The sequence below is a fragment of the Thalia democratica genome, unplaced genomic scaffold (assembly GCF_965202585.1).
Source record: "Thalia democratica unplaced genomic scaffold, ktThaDemo2.hap1.1 HAP1_SCAFFOLD_1710, whole genome shotgun sequence".
NCBI classification, from domain to species: domain Eukaryota; kingdom Metazoa; phylum Chordata; class Thaliacea; order Salpida; family Salpidae; genus Thalia; species Thalia democratica.
The window spans coordinates 2,982-22,897 of NW_028140531.1; the positions used below are offsets into that span (position 1 = coordinate 2,982).

The 19,916-nt window shown below is 22.1% G+C and overlaps 1 protein-coding gene across 1 annotated transcript; it reads left to right on the forward strand.

Annotated features, from left to right (window-relative positions):
* Window positions 1–1,600: 1,600 nt before the first annotated feature.
* Window positions 1,601–11,230, forward strand: LOC145848817 (kelch-like protein 41a; the record flags this gene model as incomplete). Its single annotated transcript, XM_082954053.1, has 2 exons — window positions 1,601–2,079; window positions 11,049–11,230. Coding segments are annotated over exons 1-2 (661 nt in total), but the record flags the coding sequence as incomplete, so codon positions are not given.
* Between the last annotated feature and the right edge of the window lie 8,686 nt (window positions 11,231–19,916).

Sequence of the window (19,916 nt, forward strand, 5' to 3'; positions counted from 1 at the left end):
AATAACTAAAAAAGACAATTTTTTCTCTACATCTTTTTAATTTTATAACTGAGACTTGTTAAGATATAACTTAGTTTTTTCAACTGAAAATTAAAGACAGAAATACTTATTAAAAACAGCTTTGTTTAAGGTTAAACGTTTAATAATTTTACTTTGTTGCCTTATTCTTTACAAAGGCTATCTCTTAAATACTGATCTAAATTGTCGCATTTAAATTGTAATGCAACCACTTAAACTTAACTCACCACTAATTCATTTTACAAGTAATAACTTAATAAAATATATTATTTAAACTCGAATTTGTAATATAACTTAACCACAGTAAATGTTATTTTTTAAAACTAACTTAGGCTTTTTTTTTCAAAATAAACATTATATATTTAACTGTTTAAATAAAAGCTATTGTTTAAGTCTTACTTAACTTGATTCTATATATTAATTTAGTAATCACAAATAATCTAAAAACAATTTATAAGCATGAAACACTTCTTTAAAAAGTTTAATATACAAGTAGACTTCATTTTTATTTAATTATGTTAGTTTAAATGTTAATATTTAGTTTATGGAAAGCTTTAGAAAACCTCATATCATAAGTAACTTTAAACTTTTAATTTTATCCAAAATAATATATACACTAGGACTTCTTTATACGCACTTTCGGGATGTATTCAAGAGTACGACTACTTTTTATAAGAAATAATTGTTTTGTTAACATCCTGAAATACTTCGACAGCACTACAGCTTAATATATAAATTTAATTATTTTTGAAATAAAATATTTAGAAATAAAAAATAATAAGGTACAAAAATAAAATTGTTTGCTAATTTTGTATAGTTTTAAAATTGCTGTTAATTTAAATTAAGTTATAACATTTAATAACTTATAAATAATCTCAAAATAATAATAAACATTTTAAGTAGATGAAAAAATTAATTGATAAGTTTTTTTGTTTAATATTCACAATTTTTAATTGACTAGCTTAAATTACTAAAAAATCTTCAAACGCCTGAGATCATTGTAAACAAAGAATGGATTTTAATCATAATCTTAAATTTGATTTAAGTTTTGAAGTATCTAAATTTTACTAAAAAACACTTAAAGTTTAGTTAAAGGCTAGGTTAACTTTTTAATAGTTAACTAAAATATACATCAAAAACATATAAGTTTAAGCAATAGTTTAGGTTTTAGTTATCTGCCAGCGTTTTCACTTTAAAGAGAAGCAAAAAAAATAAAATAATGATATTAAATTCATATTAAGTACATTTCGAAATTACATTAAATGCTAAAAGTAATCAAAATAGCAGTTTTAAGTTTAGTAACTTAGGTCTAACTGTTATTAGACCTAGTGTTATACATAAAACATAATTTTCTATAATGGTTACCATATTTTTGATCATTAAGGTTGAAAATAATTTTCATTTTACAAATATGATCTTACCTTGTCAAGATATACTTTCAGTTTTGTATGAAAACCGTTTTTGCAATCAGGTTGAGTTTAATATTGTTTTGTGTGGATGAAAAAGTAAAAAGTATTCTGCTACAAATGAAGTTATTAAACTTAAAGTTCCTGAATTTCAAACTCTTTACAAATTTACTCCAATGTTAACACCTAGGTCTATCAGCAAAATAGCTGTTTTTGGTTCCGATATTTATGTACTTGGTAGATATGATGGAGATTATGATTGGAAATCTTCTTTTGAAATGTATTCTTCAGAGACAAAACAATGGAAAAGTTTAACATCTTTTTTAGATGAAACAATTCATTACAGTGTTTGTTCGTTTATGAAACGTATATATGCAGTTGGTGGTTATAATGTAAAAACTAGATATACAGGTAGATGCTATAAGTATGAGATAAAAGACAATAAGTGGTATCAAGTAGAAACCTTACAAACAGAAAGAAGTAATTCAGCTTGTTCAGTTTTTGAAGGTAAAATTGTTGTTACTGGAGGTTTAAGTAAACAATGTACTTTGAAATCAGTTGAATCATATGATCATCATGAAACCAAATGGATTTTTTTATCTGATATGAATGTAGCTAAAAGTAACCATTCTGCAATAAGTATTGGTAACAAAATGTTTGTAATAGATGAAGGCTATTTAGCACGTTCTGAAGTGTATGATAATATTTCTAGAAAATTTACATTGTTTTATTTTGAACCATTAATAAGTTCATTTAACAGTTCTTGCTTTAAAACAATTTGTATCAGTAACAAGTTGATCATATTTGATGACGTAGACTCTTGTAGTTGTCTTCAGTTGTATGTGTACAACGTCGATAAGAATAAATGGGTTTTCGAAAATAATCTACTGAAAGACAATTTTAATTTTCCAGCTTATTGTAGTTTTGAAAAACTTCCCAAACTATAAAAAAAAACCTAAAAAACACACAATTAATTTTAAATATAAATTTTGTAAAATAAAATTTTATATAATAAGTGACAATTAAGTTTTATATGATTTTCAAATTTTAGTTTTATTGTGTTGTATGGAAATCCTTTTGTTGTAATAAAAACGCTTTAGTAGTAAGTTTCTTTTTATATCGTAATATTATGGCTAGCTTAAATAACTTCATCTATAAATCTTTTTTTCTAAGTAAGTTTTTTATTTTAATTTGATAGTTAAGATTCAATAAAACTATTTCATCCATTTGAACTTTACTTTAGTTTTTCCAGTTTAAAAAATTTTAAAAGCATTTTATTATATGTTTACATCTTAATATACAAATCATTGGATCACTACTAATATTTAGGTAAAAAAATAACTTAATTTTACTTGAATTTCTATATTCACATATTTATCAAATCTATTTTTTTGGCCATTACACAAGAGTGTAAAAGTGAGTGGAAAAAAATTAACAAATTTAAGTTTTTAAATAAGTTTTCTAATTTTAGACCAACATAAAAGTAACCGATAAAAGTAAAAGTGTAATGAATAATAGTAAAACACATAAAATATTTTTCAGCGAGTATTTTATTTAAAAAAATCTTCAAAAAAAGAATCATTTAAGAACAGTAATAAATGTTTAATAAAACTTATGACAAGTTGAAATCAAGTAAAATAATTAAAAAAAGCTGGTTAGCTTAAGCTATCCAAAACATTGAGATGAATTAACATGTAAAACTAGTTTTAATTTAATTTTACGAAAGCTGCTTTATAAAAATATAATTTTGATACCCTTTTATGACACTTGCTAGACAGTCTTACAAAAAAAAACCTATTGCAAAGTAAAACAGTGAAAACAAAATTAAAAGATGAATAAAATAAGAAAATAGTTTATAGTTTATTTAGTAATGAAACTGGATTTTAATCTCTATTAATCTTGAAAGGTATTAGCTTATATGTGACCACCATTTTTAGATTTTTGCTAACTTTAGTTTTATGTTATTCTTTAAGAACAGTGGCATAAAAAGTTTTTGTAATTTTTAACGTTTATTAGTAAAATTAAGATATTCAAAAACTAATAGTCTGAATGATAAATCTTTTTTTGTACAACAACTTATACTAAACAGTTGACTAGTTTTTATATTTAAATTTTCGTTTTATAACTAAAGTAAGAAGCAAAAACTGTGTTTTTTCGTCATAAGATCAACACATTTAGTTAAAAAAAATCCAGCTTATAAATGATTTAATCACATTAGATTATAAAAAAACTTCATTAAAATAATTAGGAATATTTATTAAAATTACAATAAATTTTTAAAACACAAAATTATCATGATGTACCAAAAAGACAAACTAGTATGCTCTTTTTTTACCATTAAGTATATAAAAACTTAAATGCATCATTTAAATAAGTAACTCAGATAAAACCGTATTCACGATAGGCTACTAAGTTATGATTCATATTATATCACTACTTATGAAACTAACTACTAAACACAAAATAGTTATAAACTTTTATTATTGAAACAGTACTAAACATATTCATTTTTTTTTTTATTTAGATGTAATTGTTTTAATTCTTAAGCTTCAGCTTTTTACTATTTTTAATCACTGTGTTTTAAACTAAAACTCAATCATGCTTTTATCAGAAAGAAAGGAAAAAGTAAATATTCTTTAGTTTTAGCCTTTTAAAAGCAAAAGATATTAAACAAAACTTTATTCTTACTAGATGTGATATTTGTTATAAATATATTTTATAAATACATATTATAATCATGGTTTTAGAAATGTTCAAACTCTTAGTATTAATTGTATTGTAAATAACATATTAAACTTTATAAATAAATTAATACAATATTTCATACTAGAACACAAAGTTTTATTAACTTTATTAACCACCTTTTAGTGATTTTTAAATTATTAAGTTTTGAAGTTCTTCGCCACAATGTATCTTTTATTATTTTAATACAAGAAAATAAAATGGGCAATCACTGTTTGTAGCCAATTACGTCACAGGTTGAAAAATTGTTTAAGTTTCTTAACTTAAAATATTAAAAAAGTTTAAATGTTTCATTTAATGTTATAGGTTTTATTAGTGATTATAGCTGTAGCACAACAACCAAAACGTGTTTTAATAATCATAAGAAACTCGTCAATAAACTTTAGAAACTGTGGTGTTTTTAATATTATATTGTAAAAAATATTTATCTGTAAACTGAACTTTTTCTTTAAATACTATATAGCAGTTTTTAACTGCTTTTTTTTTAATTAGTAAGATTTAAACCTCTTTATGCATTTTATTTTTATTTTAAGCTGCTTTCTTTACACAATAGTCGTTGAATTATCATTCAAGTATGTTTTAAAATTGTTTTAAAGTATATTTTCTTTTGATTTATCAAAACAAATGAAAATATATAAATTACGTAAATTTAATAACTCGAAAACCGAAAGGTTTTTTCGTGCACCAGGTCATAAGATCAAATATTTCGAGCAATTCTATTTTTGTCGTTCAATAAAACATTAAGAATACATAAAACAGTAACGTTAAAAATGTTTTTAGGTACTTAAACTAAACTAAATATGTTTTCATTTTAAATGATAAAGTATGACATTATGTTAAAAAAAGTTAGAGTTTTACTTTTATATTTTAATGAAAAAGCTTATAGTTTTTCATTTAAAAAACACTAACAACAGTAAAAAATATAAAAAATAGCAAACTTTAACAATGTTTAACCAAATTTCACTGAATTTTTGCTATAACTAAAATTCTGTATAAATAAAAAATGTAAAAACCTGTTTTTTATAGTTAATAAGTACTACTACAACAATTGTATAACTCAACACTATTTTAGCGGCCTTTAAATTACTGATTATTTTAATTTAAAATTAATCAATAGCTCCATTATTATAAAGAATATTAAAAAAACTTACTTTTGAAAGTTTGTCATTTCAAGCTATATACGTTACAAAAAAACTAAAATTACTTTTTGTGTTTATAAAGTTTGTTTTTTTTTGCATGGAATTTTATTAAACTTACAACTTTATATACACATATTGAAACTATTTAAAAAAAACTTTTGCTTAGCCGTAATATAGGCTAAAAGTTCACTTTGGTAAAGATATTTAAAAACATCGGCAAAAACTGAAAGCTTTTAAACAACAAAAAGTAATGGTTTAAATGAATTTTTTGAATTTTTATTATAGACTTTAAGTAATTAACTACATAGTTTACAGTAAATTAAGTTTTTTACACAAAAACTAAAATTCTTTGAAAATGATTAGATTTTGTTCAATTACAAAATTGCTAGATTAAATAAGCAGTTTTAATTAGCATCTTAAATTTTTGTATCATATAAGTACAAGAAAACTAATTGTAGCTCTTTTTGAAGTCTACCAAAATAAAATAAAGTATTAAAATGCAGGTCAAACTAAATAAACATTTGCAGAATTCTATTGAAAAATTTAGCCACTATTTAGTAGCTTTGAAGTTGGTCTTTTAGTGACTGTAATGGAAACAGAGTCATTTATTTTTTAAAAGCAATTTAGAAGCAAAGCTGTATTAAACGTTTTCGGTAAAAATGTGACGTCACGGCGAGATTTAGCGTTTTTAATTTGGCTTATAAACTTTTGTTTATCAATGTTCTCCACCTAGATGAAACTATTTCTTCAACGCTTTTTATCTAATACTTTTTGTATTGATTAATTATTCTATTAAGTTGCTATATATTAACTCAACTGAAGTTTCTTATTATCCACATTACAAAAACCACATTTTAATTTGAAACAACATAATTTACTTATGTACAAATTATTAGATATTTGAATAATGTGTTTATTATAACTAATAATGTCATTAATGACATTGCTGGAGTAAAAATTATTTATGAATATGTTTAAGATTTACTAATCTAGTAATTTTTAATACTTATTTATTTCAAATTTTTTATCCTATTCAAGTTGTAGAAAATTTCAGGGAAACTCAGGGATTTTTGATTAGTTTTATTAACTTAATGAAACTCAAGGCAATTATGGTTTTTTCAAAAATTTACATGAAAATTTTATGACTTTTTACAAAATCTTAGGGAAATTCTATTCTAGATCTAGAATGAGATTTAGTTTCTAAACTTCTGTATTTACCCCCAAACAGTCCACTTGACCTAGTTTGAGATTTGAGAAATATTTCAAAAAATATTATAGAAAAACACTAAGTTTTGAGTTTTAAGAACATAGACATCTGTTAAATACTTAATTATTATTTTTCTAAAAACTTATAGTAGAAACAAATAAAACATAATATTTTTACGTTATATACTATATTTTTTTAATTTTTTTGTTTATACAAGTTTAAAATAAAATGTGTTTAGGTAAAATTTATTAAAACCAACCAGTCTTTATTATATTTATTTACAACAAAGGTTTATTAACTTATAAACTATAAATTGTTTTATGCGGATGCAAAACAAAGCCCTCGCACAAAAAGGGTCTAATTTTTTTTTATCGAATAAGTTTATTTAATGTCAATATTTTTTAACATTACTATAGTTTTTTAAATTTCCATTTGCTATGCTTTGAAAGATTTTTATATCTAAAAACTAATTTCGTCTAAACATTTTCGTCTATAATATAAAACAGCAGTTCTATACTGTATTTATTTAAAGAAGTTTATAATTCAGTGGTTATTAATTCTATATTACTGGTTAATTTTAGATTCAATTAAAACATTTAGATTTTTTAATCATAGGTTTTAAAACTAAAATTTAAAAATATTTTAAGCAAACGAAAAAAAATTAACCGTGTTCAATTTAAAAAAATTATAAATGTGTAAAAGTAACTTAATAAAATTTAATTTTATCACATGTGAAATTTTCTAGATATTTATAAATTAATTTTAGATTTACATGTTTTAGTCATGGCTTTAAAATTTTTAAACCGGTAGTATTAGTTGTACTGCTGAAAGCATAGTATACATTTTATACCGACTAGTACAATATATCATACCAATAAATAAAACTTTTATTATTTTATAACCACGTTTCAATGGTTTTTAAACTGACTGTATAATAAATGATTCGGTAAGTATGAATTATTTATTATTTATATACATAAAACTCAAAAAATCACTTACTGTTTTAATAACATTACGTCATAAGTACAAAAATAATTGTTTTTTTAGGGTATTAATACATTTTATATTGAAGGTATTTTTCAAGATTATAGCTGTTGCAATATTTTTCAAAATAAAATTAAATCTTAAACAATGTCTCGCTAAAATATTAGCTGGGAAGTTATTTTATTTTAGTTTAGATTTCAGTATTGATCACATTATTTTACTGTTATCTGTAAAATTTTTACTGGTTGTTAAATGTTTTAAAAAATTCTAAAGTTAAATGAAATGTTTTAACGAATCAAATTACACTTAATCATTAACATAACGCTATCTTTATAAACTTTAGAAACTATGCATTTTTTTAAACATTTACTTATAATACGCATTCTTTTTAACCATAATCTAGGGTCTTTTAAATATTGTCTTACGACATAGTTAGACAAAAAATTGAAATATTTTTTGATAATTTATTAATTTAAAGAAAATATTTTAAGTGTTTGTTGGTTTAAGCTGCTTACTTGGCAATGGTCCTTGAGTTATTATTATACTACTTTTTGAAAGTATTTAGAAAACTGAGTAAAGATATAATTATATAGATATTTAAATAATTAAAATTAATTTAGATTACATAAACTAAAAACGTTATTATATGTTTTTAGTTACTAAAATCTAGTTAGATACTTATATATTTTAAAATATATACGCTATTAAATTATTACAAACTTTAAAAAACTAACTTATTTGTAGTAAAATCATGAAACTTACAGTTTAAGAAGAAGAAAACACTAACAATAGTAAAAAATATAAAAGTAGCAAATCCTAAAAAAAATATCATCAATATGTACTGAAATGCTTGTTTTTGCTGAAGTGATAAACCAATGTTGTGTAACTTTGTTTTTACTTTTGTTGTAAATAAGACCTAAAAGTTATATAGAATATTTTTTTAAATCAAATTTCAGTGGCTTATAAATGACAGGGAGTTTGTATTTAAAACCGAGTAATAGCAAAAAAAATATCTTAGATAATAACAAAAAAATGTTTAACGTTTGTCATTTTAAGCTTCATACGTCACAAAAAAATTTAAAGTTTTTTTTTTCAATTTTAATATAATTATAATTTTAGTTATTTTTAATTAAACTAATAAATAAAAAACCTTATTTTATAGTGCTATGATAGCCTAAAAGTTCAAAATTTTAAAGGTGTTTTATAGAAACACATCAAAAAATGAAAGCTCTATACAAAATTATTAAATGTCACTTAAAAGTTATATAATTAAACGTTTAGAAAGATATTAACACTAAATTGTTTTTGGCTTAACAACATTTAAAGTAAAGTTAGTAACTAGTCAATAATTAGAAGATTATTATGCATTAAAAATTTACGTTCAATTATTTATATTTATAAAGTTTAATGTAACAAACTAATCATAAATAAAATTTATATACGTATAAGTAAAGCTAGGTGCAAATTATTATTGTATTTGTTTAATACTTTTAAGCCACATTCTGGCGGCATTGAAATTATCATTATTTACTACGCTCATAGAGTAACTCATTTATAGTAAAAGACCATAGATATATATAAACAGTTCTGCATTGAATGTTTGCTGTAAAATTAAAGTGACGTAACTATGAGATTTAACGTTTGTATAAGTTTAAATTTTATCTATTTTTGATTGACCATTATAATATTGCAAATTGTTTTCAATTTTTGTTCCTCCTTCTAAACCTTTTTGTAAGTGTCAAACTAAGAAACAAGTATACTTAGTTATAAGTTTTGTTCTTTTTTTTTCTAACTAGTTTCAATACTAATAAAAAACATTTATGTAAAAGAATATGAAATTATTGCAAACAGTGTTTAAATTATATCAAAAATAATTGTATTTTGTTTAAGTATAAATAAAAATTAGTATAAGTAAAATATTCAAAAATACAGTTTTTGTCTAACGAAAAAGCTAAAATATTTTTTTGGTTTGTTGTACCTAATAGGCAATATTTATACTATTACTCAAAAATAATATTTTTTTTTAGCTTTAGACTTCATAAAAAAGTATTCACAATTTGTTTTTTTATTTGTACAAAAAATGTATGCATATCAAAATTTATAAAACCATTTTAAAATTTATAATGTGTATAAAAGAACTGATGATTAAATCATGATTAAAGAATGATAATTAATGAATGATTAAAAATTATTGTTTTCTGTTTATGTTTGTTTTTAAACAGAGCCGTCATAAGTAAACCTTATTTAAGTAAAGCTAATTCAAAATTTTAAACTTTGCACAATTTTGTGTCAACGTATGACAATTTTAAATAACAAACCAATTAGTTACAACAATATATGTTTATAAATACTTACTTTAAAAAAAAACGAAGAAATTTTTTATATTTGTGATTCTAAATTGATTAAGTTTAAACCACATTTTTGTGGAATTAAAAAAATACTTTCGAAGTCGACTGAATTTAAAGTAGATATCTAAATGTAAGATATTTAGACCAAATAATAAATTCAAACCTGCAGTAATCGTTTGCGTTTTACTTTCTATAATGTAATACGAATACTAAATTGCCGCTTTTTTGTTACTTTGTGTGATTATTTTTTTATATCTAAATTATTACGTCAGATGTTAAAATTTTCATTAACAACTTGTTTGTTTATGATTAAATTTGTCACAGAAAAATCTTACATACATACATAAAAAATATAATTGGTATGTTATTTTATTTAGTATTCACAATTTAAATCACTAATTATAGTTTTTATGAAATTTACTAACTCCATGATATTATTTTAAACAAAAGTTGTTAGTCTCTACATAAATATAAATTTTGATTTAACTAGTGAAGTATCTAAATTTCACTCAAAAACAGTAAAATAAATTAAGTTAAAGGCTAGGTTAACTTTTTAAATCGTTTACTAAAATGTGTATCTAAAAACATGTCGATTTATCAATAGTTTAAGTTTTAGTTCTCTAAAAAAAGCTGCATTTTGAAAAAAAATAAAAAAATAAAGTATTGACTTTAACTTATATTAAGTACCTAGTTAAGATAACAGAAAATGTGATAAAGCTATTAAATAGCAGTTTTTAGTTAAAAATCTCAAGTTTAAATATTGTTAGACTTAGTTTTTTACACAAAATATAATTCTTCTAAGAAGATTACTAAATTTTTGCTTATTAAGTTTTGAAATAATTTTATTTTAATCAATTACAAATATGATCTTACCTTGTCGAGGTATACCTTCAGTTTTGTATGAAAATCGTTTTTGCAATCAGGATGAGTTTGATGTTGTTTTGTGTGAAGGAACAAAAGTTTTTAATAATGTTACAAATGAAGTTATTAAACTTAAAGTTCCTGAATTTCAAACTACTAATAAATTGACTTCAATGTTAACACCTAGGTATTTCAGCAGAACAGCTGTTATTGGTTCCGATATTTATGTAGTTGGAGGATTATATGGAAGTTATGATTAAACGTCATCTTTTGAAATGTATTCTTCATAGAAAAAACAGTGGAAAAGTTTAACATCTTTTTTAGATGAAATAATTCATTACAGTGTTTGTTCATTTATGAACCGTCTATATGCAGTTGGTGGTTACATTGGAAATTCTAGATACACAAACACATGTTATAAGTATGAGATGAAAGACAATAAGTGGTATCAAGTAGAAAGTTTACAAACAGAAAGAAGTAATTCAGCTTGTACAGTTTTTGAAGGTAAAATTGTTGTTACTGGAGGTAATAGTTAAAAGGGTCATTTGAAATCAGTCGAGTCATATGATCATAATGAAAACAAATGGACTTTTTTATCTGATATGAATGAAGCTAAAAGTAACCATTCTGCAATTATTATGGGTAACAAAATGTTTGTAATAGATAAAGGTTATTTAGCACGTTCTGAAGTGTATGACAACATTTCTAGAAAATTTACATTGTTTAATATTAAACGACTAGTAATTCAAACTACCACTTCTGGTTTTAAAACTATTCGCATCAGTAACAAGTTGATCGTATTTGCTGACACATCTTGTGTTAGTCCTGAGTTGTATGTGTACAATGTCAATGAAAATAAGTTCGAAATGTTCGAATGTTCGAAAATAGTCTGCTGACTAATAGTTTAAATTTTCCAGCTTATTTTAGTTTTAAAAAAGTTCCCAAACTATAACAAAAACAAATAAATAATTTTAAATACAAGTTATGTAAAATTATGTTTTATGTTATAATTGACAATTAAGTTTTTTTTTTCATCATAAATTTTTTTTGGTTTGTATGGAAATGTTTTTGTTGTAATAAAAACACTCAAGTAGTTAATTTCTTTTTATATTGTAATATCAGTGCTAAACTTGAATAACTTTTTTTTGCTACTTCTATTTGAGAATACAATATATGCAAAAATACTTAAATTATTGATATTTTTTAATATAAATGGGATTATAGGTTGCATGTTTTTTGTAATAGATGGGAAACAAATACATCTTCAAGATTTACCATTTAATTATTTCATAGGACGTTTTGCTAGAAAAACATTAACTTTTGTTATATAAAAAATTTAGTCGAAGATAATACTTAAATACATAAAATACTATGTAATTAAGTTTGTAATATTATTTTTACTCTAGTAATAATATTAATATTGTATGTTATATTGCCATCTATAAAATTCAGTATTTTATAAATAAATTTTTAATTTATTTTAATAGTTAAGATTTTTTAAATGATTTTCATCCGTTAAGTTTCACTATATTTTCTCATTTTAAACATTTCAAATATCATCATTTTACAAGTTTACTATTTAATATACAAGTCTTTGGATGACTGTTAGAATTTACGTAAAAAATAAATAAAGTTGACTTAAATTTCATTGTTATCATATCTATTTTTATGCTTTTACACGCGAGTGTAAAACTGAGATAATAATTTATTAATTTTTAGACTATCATATTAATCACTGAAGCGAGGTAAAAGTGTAGTGAATAATAATTAAACAAATAAGATATATTGTAGCTAGTAATTTTATTTGGAAGATGTTATTAAAAATTAGAGAAAAATTTGGGTAAAATAAAAAATGTTTTTGAAACTCACGACAAATGGAAAATCTAGTAAAATAATTGAAAATAATTATAAAACGTCTAATACTTTGCAAAATTTAATTTTACTTATTATAATCTTTTTAACCTTACAATAGTTTGTGATATATTACAAACTTTTTACATAACGACCGCCAAAAACTTAACTTGAAGATAACTTAACATGTAAAAGTACTTTTTATTAAATTTTACGAAAAAGGCTTTATGGAAAAATAATTGGGATACCTTTGTATAACACTTTCTAAACAGTCTTACAAAATAAATTTATTGCAAAATAAAATAGTAAAAACAAAATAAAATGATGAATAAAATAAGAAATTAGTGTATATTTTATTTGATAATAAAACTGTTTTTTTTTTAATCTTTATAAATTTCAAAAGGAATTAGCTCATATGTGACCATTATTTTTAGATTTTTGTTTACTTCAGTTGGGTGTTCTTCTTTAAAAATTAAAGCATAAGAAGATTTTGTAATTTTTTCCGTTTATTTATAAAATTAAGATATTCAAAAACAAATAGTCTGAATAATAAATCTTTTTTTGTATAAAAACTTATAATAAAAAAATTGATTAATTTTCGTATTAGAATTATCTTTTTATAAGTAAAGTAGAAAGCAAAATTTTTTTATCATACGATTAACACATTTAGCAAAAAAAATTCCAACTTTTAAATGGTTTAATCACACTAGATTATAAAAGTTTGTTATTAGTTATTAAAAATATTTATTTAAATTACAGTAAATATTGAAACACAAAATAATCATGATGTCACAAAAAAACTAACTTTTGTGCTCCTTTTTTACCAATAAGTTTATAAAAATACAAATGCATCATTTAAATAAGTAACAGAGAACAAACCGTATTCACACTAAGCTACTAAATTATGATCAATATTATATGACTACTTATAAAATTAGCTACTAAACACAACATAATTCTGAACTTTTATCATTAAAAAATATTAAGTATATTCATTTGCTTTTTAATTTAAATCTTTTTTATTTTGATTTTAAAACTTCAGACTTATATTATTTTTGATCACTGTGTTTAAAACTATAACTTAATCATGTTTAGATCATACAGAAAGAAAAATGTAAATGTTCTAAAATGCAAAAGGAATTAGAGAAAACTTTATCATAACTAAATATAAAATTTGTTTTAAATCTATTTCAAAATTACTTGTTGTAGTCATGACTGTTAAAATGTTCAAACTCTTAATAATAAATGTACTGCAAATAACACTTTATTAGTTTTTATTAGTGATTATAACTGTATCACAACAATTAAAACGTTTTTCACCAAATAAAAATCCCAAAGAATATCAGGCTAGTATAATATGAAAAAAGTTTTTTTTTTTTGCTCAAGTTTAAGTTTGAGTTATATTATTTTATTGTTCTCTTTTATTTATAGTGAATTTTAAATTTAAAAATAAATCTAAAGTTTAATGTAATATTCTAAAGAAACCAAATTACAGTTAGGCAAATAAAATTCTATACATATTGAATTCTTTTTCAGACTTTATTAACTTTGATTTTTTAGATTATTTTTTGCAAAAATAGTTTACTTATAAACAAATTTTTTAACCAAAATTCAGTGGTTAATTTTATCTTTTAATATTTCAAACACAAAAAAAAATTTAGCTTTTTTATGAAAACTATGTTTTATTAAGATGCTTACGTCACAGCAGCCCTTAATTTTTGTTAAAGTATTTTTTATAAACATAACAAAAACAAGGAAAATTTTTAAATAAGTATAAATTTATATAATTTAAACCAGTTTAGTTTAAAAAACTAATAGTGTTTATTAGTACTTTCAAGAATATAAAATTAGTTATACATGTTTTAATTTAAACGTAAAAGTTTGTTATCATGCTAAAACATATTTAAGAATACACTTAATTGTATTGAAACCAAAACACTTATAGTTTAAGAGAAAAAAAAACAAGGCTAAAAATAATTTGAAACAAAATTCTAAAAAAAATTCAGCAATATGTACTGGAATTTTTGCTATTGTTTAAATTTGAAATGATAGTATAAAAATAACCTTTTTGTATTATTGTAAATGAGACCTACAATAAAAACTTACCATTTTTTCCAACCATATTTAAGTGGCTTTTAAATGACAGATAGTTGGTAATTAAAGTCATTAGGTATAATCTTAAATATGAACAGAACCTTTTTTAAGCGTTTGTTCATTCTAACCTGTCTACGTCACAGAGAATCTTAATTAATATTTTTTTTTTTTAACTTTCTGCTTAAAATCCTGATAAAGATATAGTGTATTTTATACAAATCTATTTCAACAATTTCTTCAGTGTGTTACAATTGTTACAAAATAAAGAAAATATTTAATTTATGTAGTATTAAAGTTGCACCAGTAAAACAAAAATGAAATCTAAATTCTTAATAGACAATTAAACATAATATAAAATCTCTAATTAACTAAACAAGGATAACGAATAATCAAATTCTCTTTGTTTACACAATTTTAGTTTATTTATATAAATTTATGTGGCTTCAACTTTGATGAGGCCATAAATTTTGTTACAACTTCTTAATTTTTTGGATTTTATTATAAAAAAAAGAACAACACATTTGGTATTTAGAAAATCTTCGTCCGAGGTTAATTATATTTATTTCCAATCTTATTGTTGTAAAAGGGGAAAAATTGGTTTAATTAAAAACTTATTCAACAGACCTAAGAAAATATGTTCACCAGAAGTTTTTGAAATCAAGATTAATGTTATAAAAGAAATGCTAATAAAGAACTGATATTCTAATCTTTTAATTGCTAGATTTTTCAAAAATGAAATTAATAGATTAAGTCATACAAAAGCTTAGGGTCCTGAGAAGTGTCCTTTTTTTAATTTCACCCTATGCAGGTAAGAAAATCGACTCAGATTGAAAGAAACATAAAGAGGTTAAAGGAAAAAGGTTATCGTGCTGTAAAATCTAGCGTTATTTTTACTTCAAGTTCAGTTTTGAGACCTAAATTAAAAACCTCATTTCTAATAAACAATAATTACGATGCTCTAAATCTGCTTAACTTACCATAATTTTGATCTAAAAAATATTTTTTACTTGAGTACTATAACATTTTTTAGACAAATGCGATCTGAAAGATTTTTTCTAAATACTGTGGCCAGCGAAACTTTTTCCTAGATAAAATTGCCCACGAATTAGATAAAGCTGCCGACCCCTGCTCTAAACAAAGTTGCTAAATGTCACTTTGAAAAATATTTTTATAATAATTAGACGTAAAACTTTGTTTTTGCAAATAAGTTATCACAAATCAAGTAATTCGAAAGTGTATAATTAAAATGTTCAAGAAAAAAAAAAACAATTTCGTCTTCAATAAGCTGTGTTAACATATAAATATGTTATGCTTCAAAGCCATTACTTTCAATTTATAAGTTTATCTAATGATAAACTCAAGTATCAACTAGATCTAAAATCACAAAATTTAAATCTTTCAGTTCAATGGTTGAAAGTTATTTTAATAAACTTATACTATTTTTTTTGTACAAAGGTTTTTAAAAGTAAAATTAAAACTTATACTTCAAGCTTAAACTTTAATGGTCTAATGTTCTAATGTATTTGTTTTGCAAAAGAGTTGTTAAAGTGCATCAAAATATTTAATTTCTTCATATCAATTATAAACTACTTTATCTTGTTTGAATACTTTGGCCACGTTATGATAGCTATTAAAAATCTACTTCTTCTATTTTACTTATTAGGACTTAGTAACACAAAATGTTTAAATATATATTGAAAAATCTACAATGAATATTTGTGACATAAATACAGTGACGTCACTATGAGATTTACAACATTTTTCTGTTTTGTACTTTTTCTAATTAGTAAATGAACAATAAACTGCTTTTTTTTGTAGTGAGTGGTTAAAATAGTATGCTTTAACTAGTTATCTACCGTATCCACTATAAGAGATCCAAATCTTTTTTAATTTAAGATCCGACCAGAACCGAAACTAATCATTTTTACATAATTACAACTTAAATATTTTGTACAATTATAAAAGAAAGCTATTGCTAGCTTTTTTTACTTTTAGTGAAACCAATAAAATATAAATTAAGTTTTCAAATGCTGGTAAAGTTAGATATGCATTATAAGAAACATATTAAAAATGTTTGCTACATTTTAGTATCTTTTAATATCTTTAGTGATTCCGCTTGAAATAGAATTAGGTTATAAGTACTTTCAAAGCATTTTAAATAATTAATGAGGTTGCAATGAATGCTTGTGGTAAAAATATTGGGACATCACTACGAGATTTTGCGTTAAATTTTATATTCGATCTTATTAATTTTCGTATATAAATCGTTTTTCATTAAAGGTTTCAAATTTTTCTAAAATTCTTTTTTTGGAGTAAATTATTTTCAGTAAAGTTTTAGTAGTTCAAAACCAATTAACGTATTTATAGCTCGTACTTTTCCTGGTTATGACCAGTTATAAAAATTATGAGTTGTACATTTTGATTCAAATAGTTATATCAGTTTCTATAAAACGTAAAGCTTGTATATTTTTATAATCTGTATTATTTAATTGAAAAATTAACATTCTCTATTATTTAAAACGAACCAGTAAACTAAAAAAAAACAGTATAATGTTATCAATGTTATCTAATATAGAAAAAATAGTACACTCAATTATACTGTGAATCAATAAACTTGTAATTTTAGATTTGTTTTGTTTTAGCTAAGTTTTTTCTTTAACTATGTTGTTTAATTTTTTTGTAAGTCATAATAACTTTGTTTGAAATTTAATATCAATCATAATATGATTAGACCTAACTGAAGTAATTCAAGATATTTTTAACTTTTTCTTCTTATTATAAATAGAAATATCTGTACATATGGACAAAAATATCTTTTTTTCAACCACATTCTGGTAGTTATTAAATTTTTCCGACTAATTTTCTAACAGACGCAATCACACTTAAAACGTTTGTAACTTGATATAAAAAAAAAACGAACATTTGCTATTTTTAGCTAATTACGTCAAAAGTAGCAATATAATAAGTTATTTTTGATATAAATTCCCGTGTAGATTTACTTAAAAACAAAATTTAATTAAACTAGTTATTTGAAATTAAAATCAACAACTATCATATATATCTTATACTCTAAAAACTAGTTTGATTATTTATTTTTTAAATGTATAACATGTTTAACTGTATAATAGCAGTTGTTTAACATTTTATTAAACTGAAAACTTATATGTTTAAAAAGTAAAATTAAAAATATTTATTAATAATTAAGCTCGAAAGAAAGTTTTTTTGCCTTAAATATTATAAAAAGATTTATTAAAAGTTAAGTTTTATAGTTGTACTGTATACTTTAGTTTTTGTTAAGAGTTTCTTTAAAATACTAGTTTAATTAACTTTTCTTTAGACTAAAATGTTAAAATTCAAAATAAAACATTAAAATGTGACAAAAGCTTAACATTTTGCAAACTAGTTTGTAAACAGCAAAAACAATTTTATTTAAATTACCTAAATTTTTTTCAAAGAGAAATGTGAAGACTAAAATTAGTTTTTGCAAAACTTGTGTGAAGCCAGTCAACAAAATTTTTTTACAGCTTTATAAACTATATGTATTTTTAGTAAAATTAAAACATACTAATTTATTAAACATAATTTGGTATATATGTTTAAATTAAACCAACAAACACTAGTACATAGAAACACTTTGCTAAAAATAAACAGTAAAATTAATAATGAATTAGTTAATGTTTATGAACTGTAAACTTTTTTAGCTGTAAAAGCTACACGGTTTTAAATATTTGATTATGCTTTTAGTATTCATTTAAACTTTCTATTTATAGTTTAATAAAAGTATTAGTTTTTATGTTGTTTTTAAAAGTAAAGATTCGAAATGAAACTATAACCTACAATTATTATTTTCAGAAATATATATTTAGCTACACTATGGTAACTTTTAAAGTGAACGACATTTTTGCAATATTAAAAAACGACACATTAATTAGATTTTGTTTTAATTTATTAGAAAAACTGCAACAAATGTTTGCGGTAATAATAATGTGACGTCACTATGAGATTTAATTTTCTTTTAGCTTAAGTTTTGCAACCGCAAACTATTTTATTATTTTAGTTAAATCATAATATTTTTTGATAACTTGTTCTTATTGGATAAGAACTGATATAAAAAGCTATTCTGTATTTTATTCATCTAGGATAAAAATTTATTAAACACTACTATGAAAATATTATGTTTGGAAATGATAAACTATGTTTCAAATTAGATTAAATTTTAGTAGTACAATTAACAAGAACTGTTAAAATTATAGTCAATACAGTTTAAAAAGCTTTATTTATAAAATGCAGCTAAAATGTAATGTAAGCCGCTAGTGTTTTTTAAATCTAATTATAGTAACTACATTGGAAACTATTTGCAATTATATTAAGGTATAAAATAGAAGTTTTTAAGTTTTTTTTTCTTAAAATATGAAGTTATTTTGCAATGCAAATAGCTAAGTAACAAACAAAATGCAAAAAATTCAAACTAGAGGTTTATTTTAAGTAAGGATATTAATAATCTTATTAATGTAGATATTTTTTTTTTGTAAATAAATCGGTAAAAAAATAATCAGCTTTTTTTAAATCAAAGCCACTTTGTTAAAATTAACTAACTAGTCATAACTAGATAGATAAGAACAAATAAAGGAGTTTAAAATATTTTTAGTTGTTAATATCTTTAAAAACTATTGTAAATATTTACGAATATGAAAAAACAAATTGCAACCATATTATTGTGGTATTTGAAAAAACAATTAGCTTGGTAGTATGACGAGACATATACAAATGGCTCACAATATATAGATGTCATAAAAAAACGAGTATTTGCTTTTTGAAATTAGTTACGTCACAAGTAGCAAAACTATAAATTTAATGCTTTGTTATTAATTTACGCATTTATTTTATTTGTACACAAAATAACATATAAGAATAATACTGTTTTATCTTAAAATACTATAAATTTTCATATATAAAGATCACTATAGAAGTAGTTATGAATATTTTCAACTAGCATACAATTATGATTTTTATTAGCTCATTATATTTATTCTTTTCTTGCTGAAATTAATTTCTTAATTTAGCTAATTTAGTTTTTTTAATTCAAAAGTTTATTTTTTAAAAACAAAATAAAATTCACTCACAACTCAATAATAAAAAACTAACCCAAAAAAGTTAAATATACTTTTTATTATTAAATGACAATCATAAAACTTGATTTTGGTTAAATATAATAAACTGTTAGTGAATGACGAGTTTCAATGAGATTAAAAACAGGGTTCCAGTC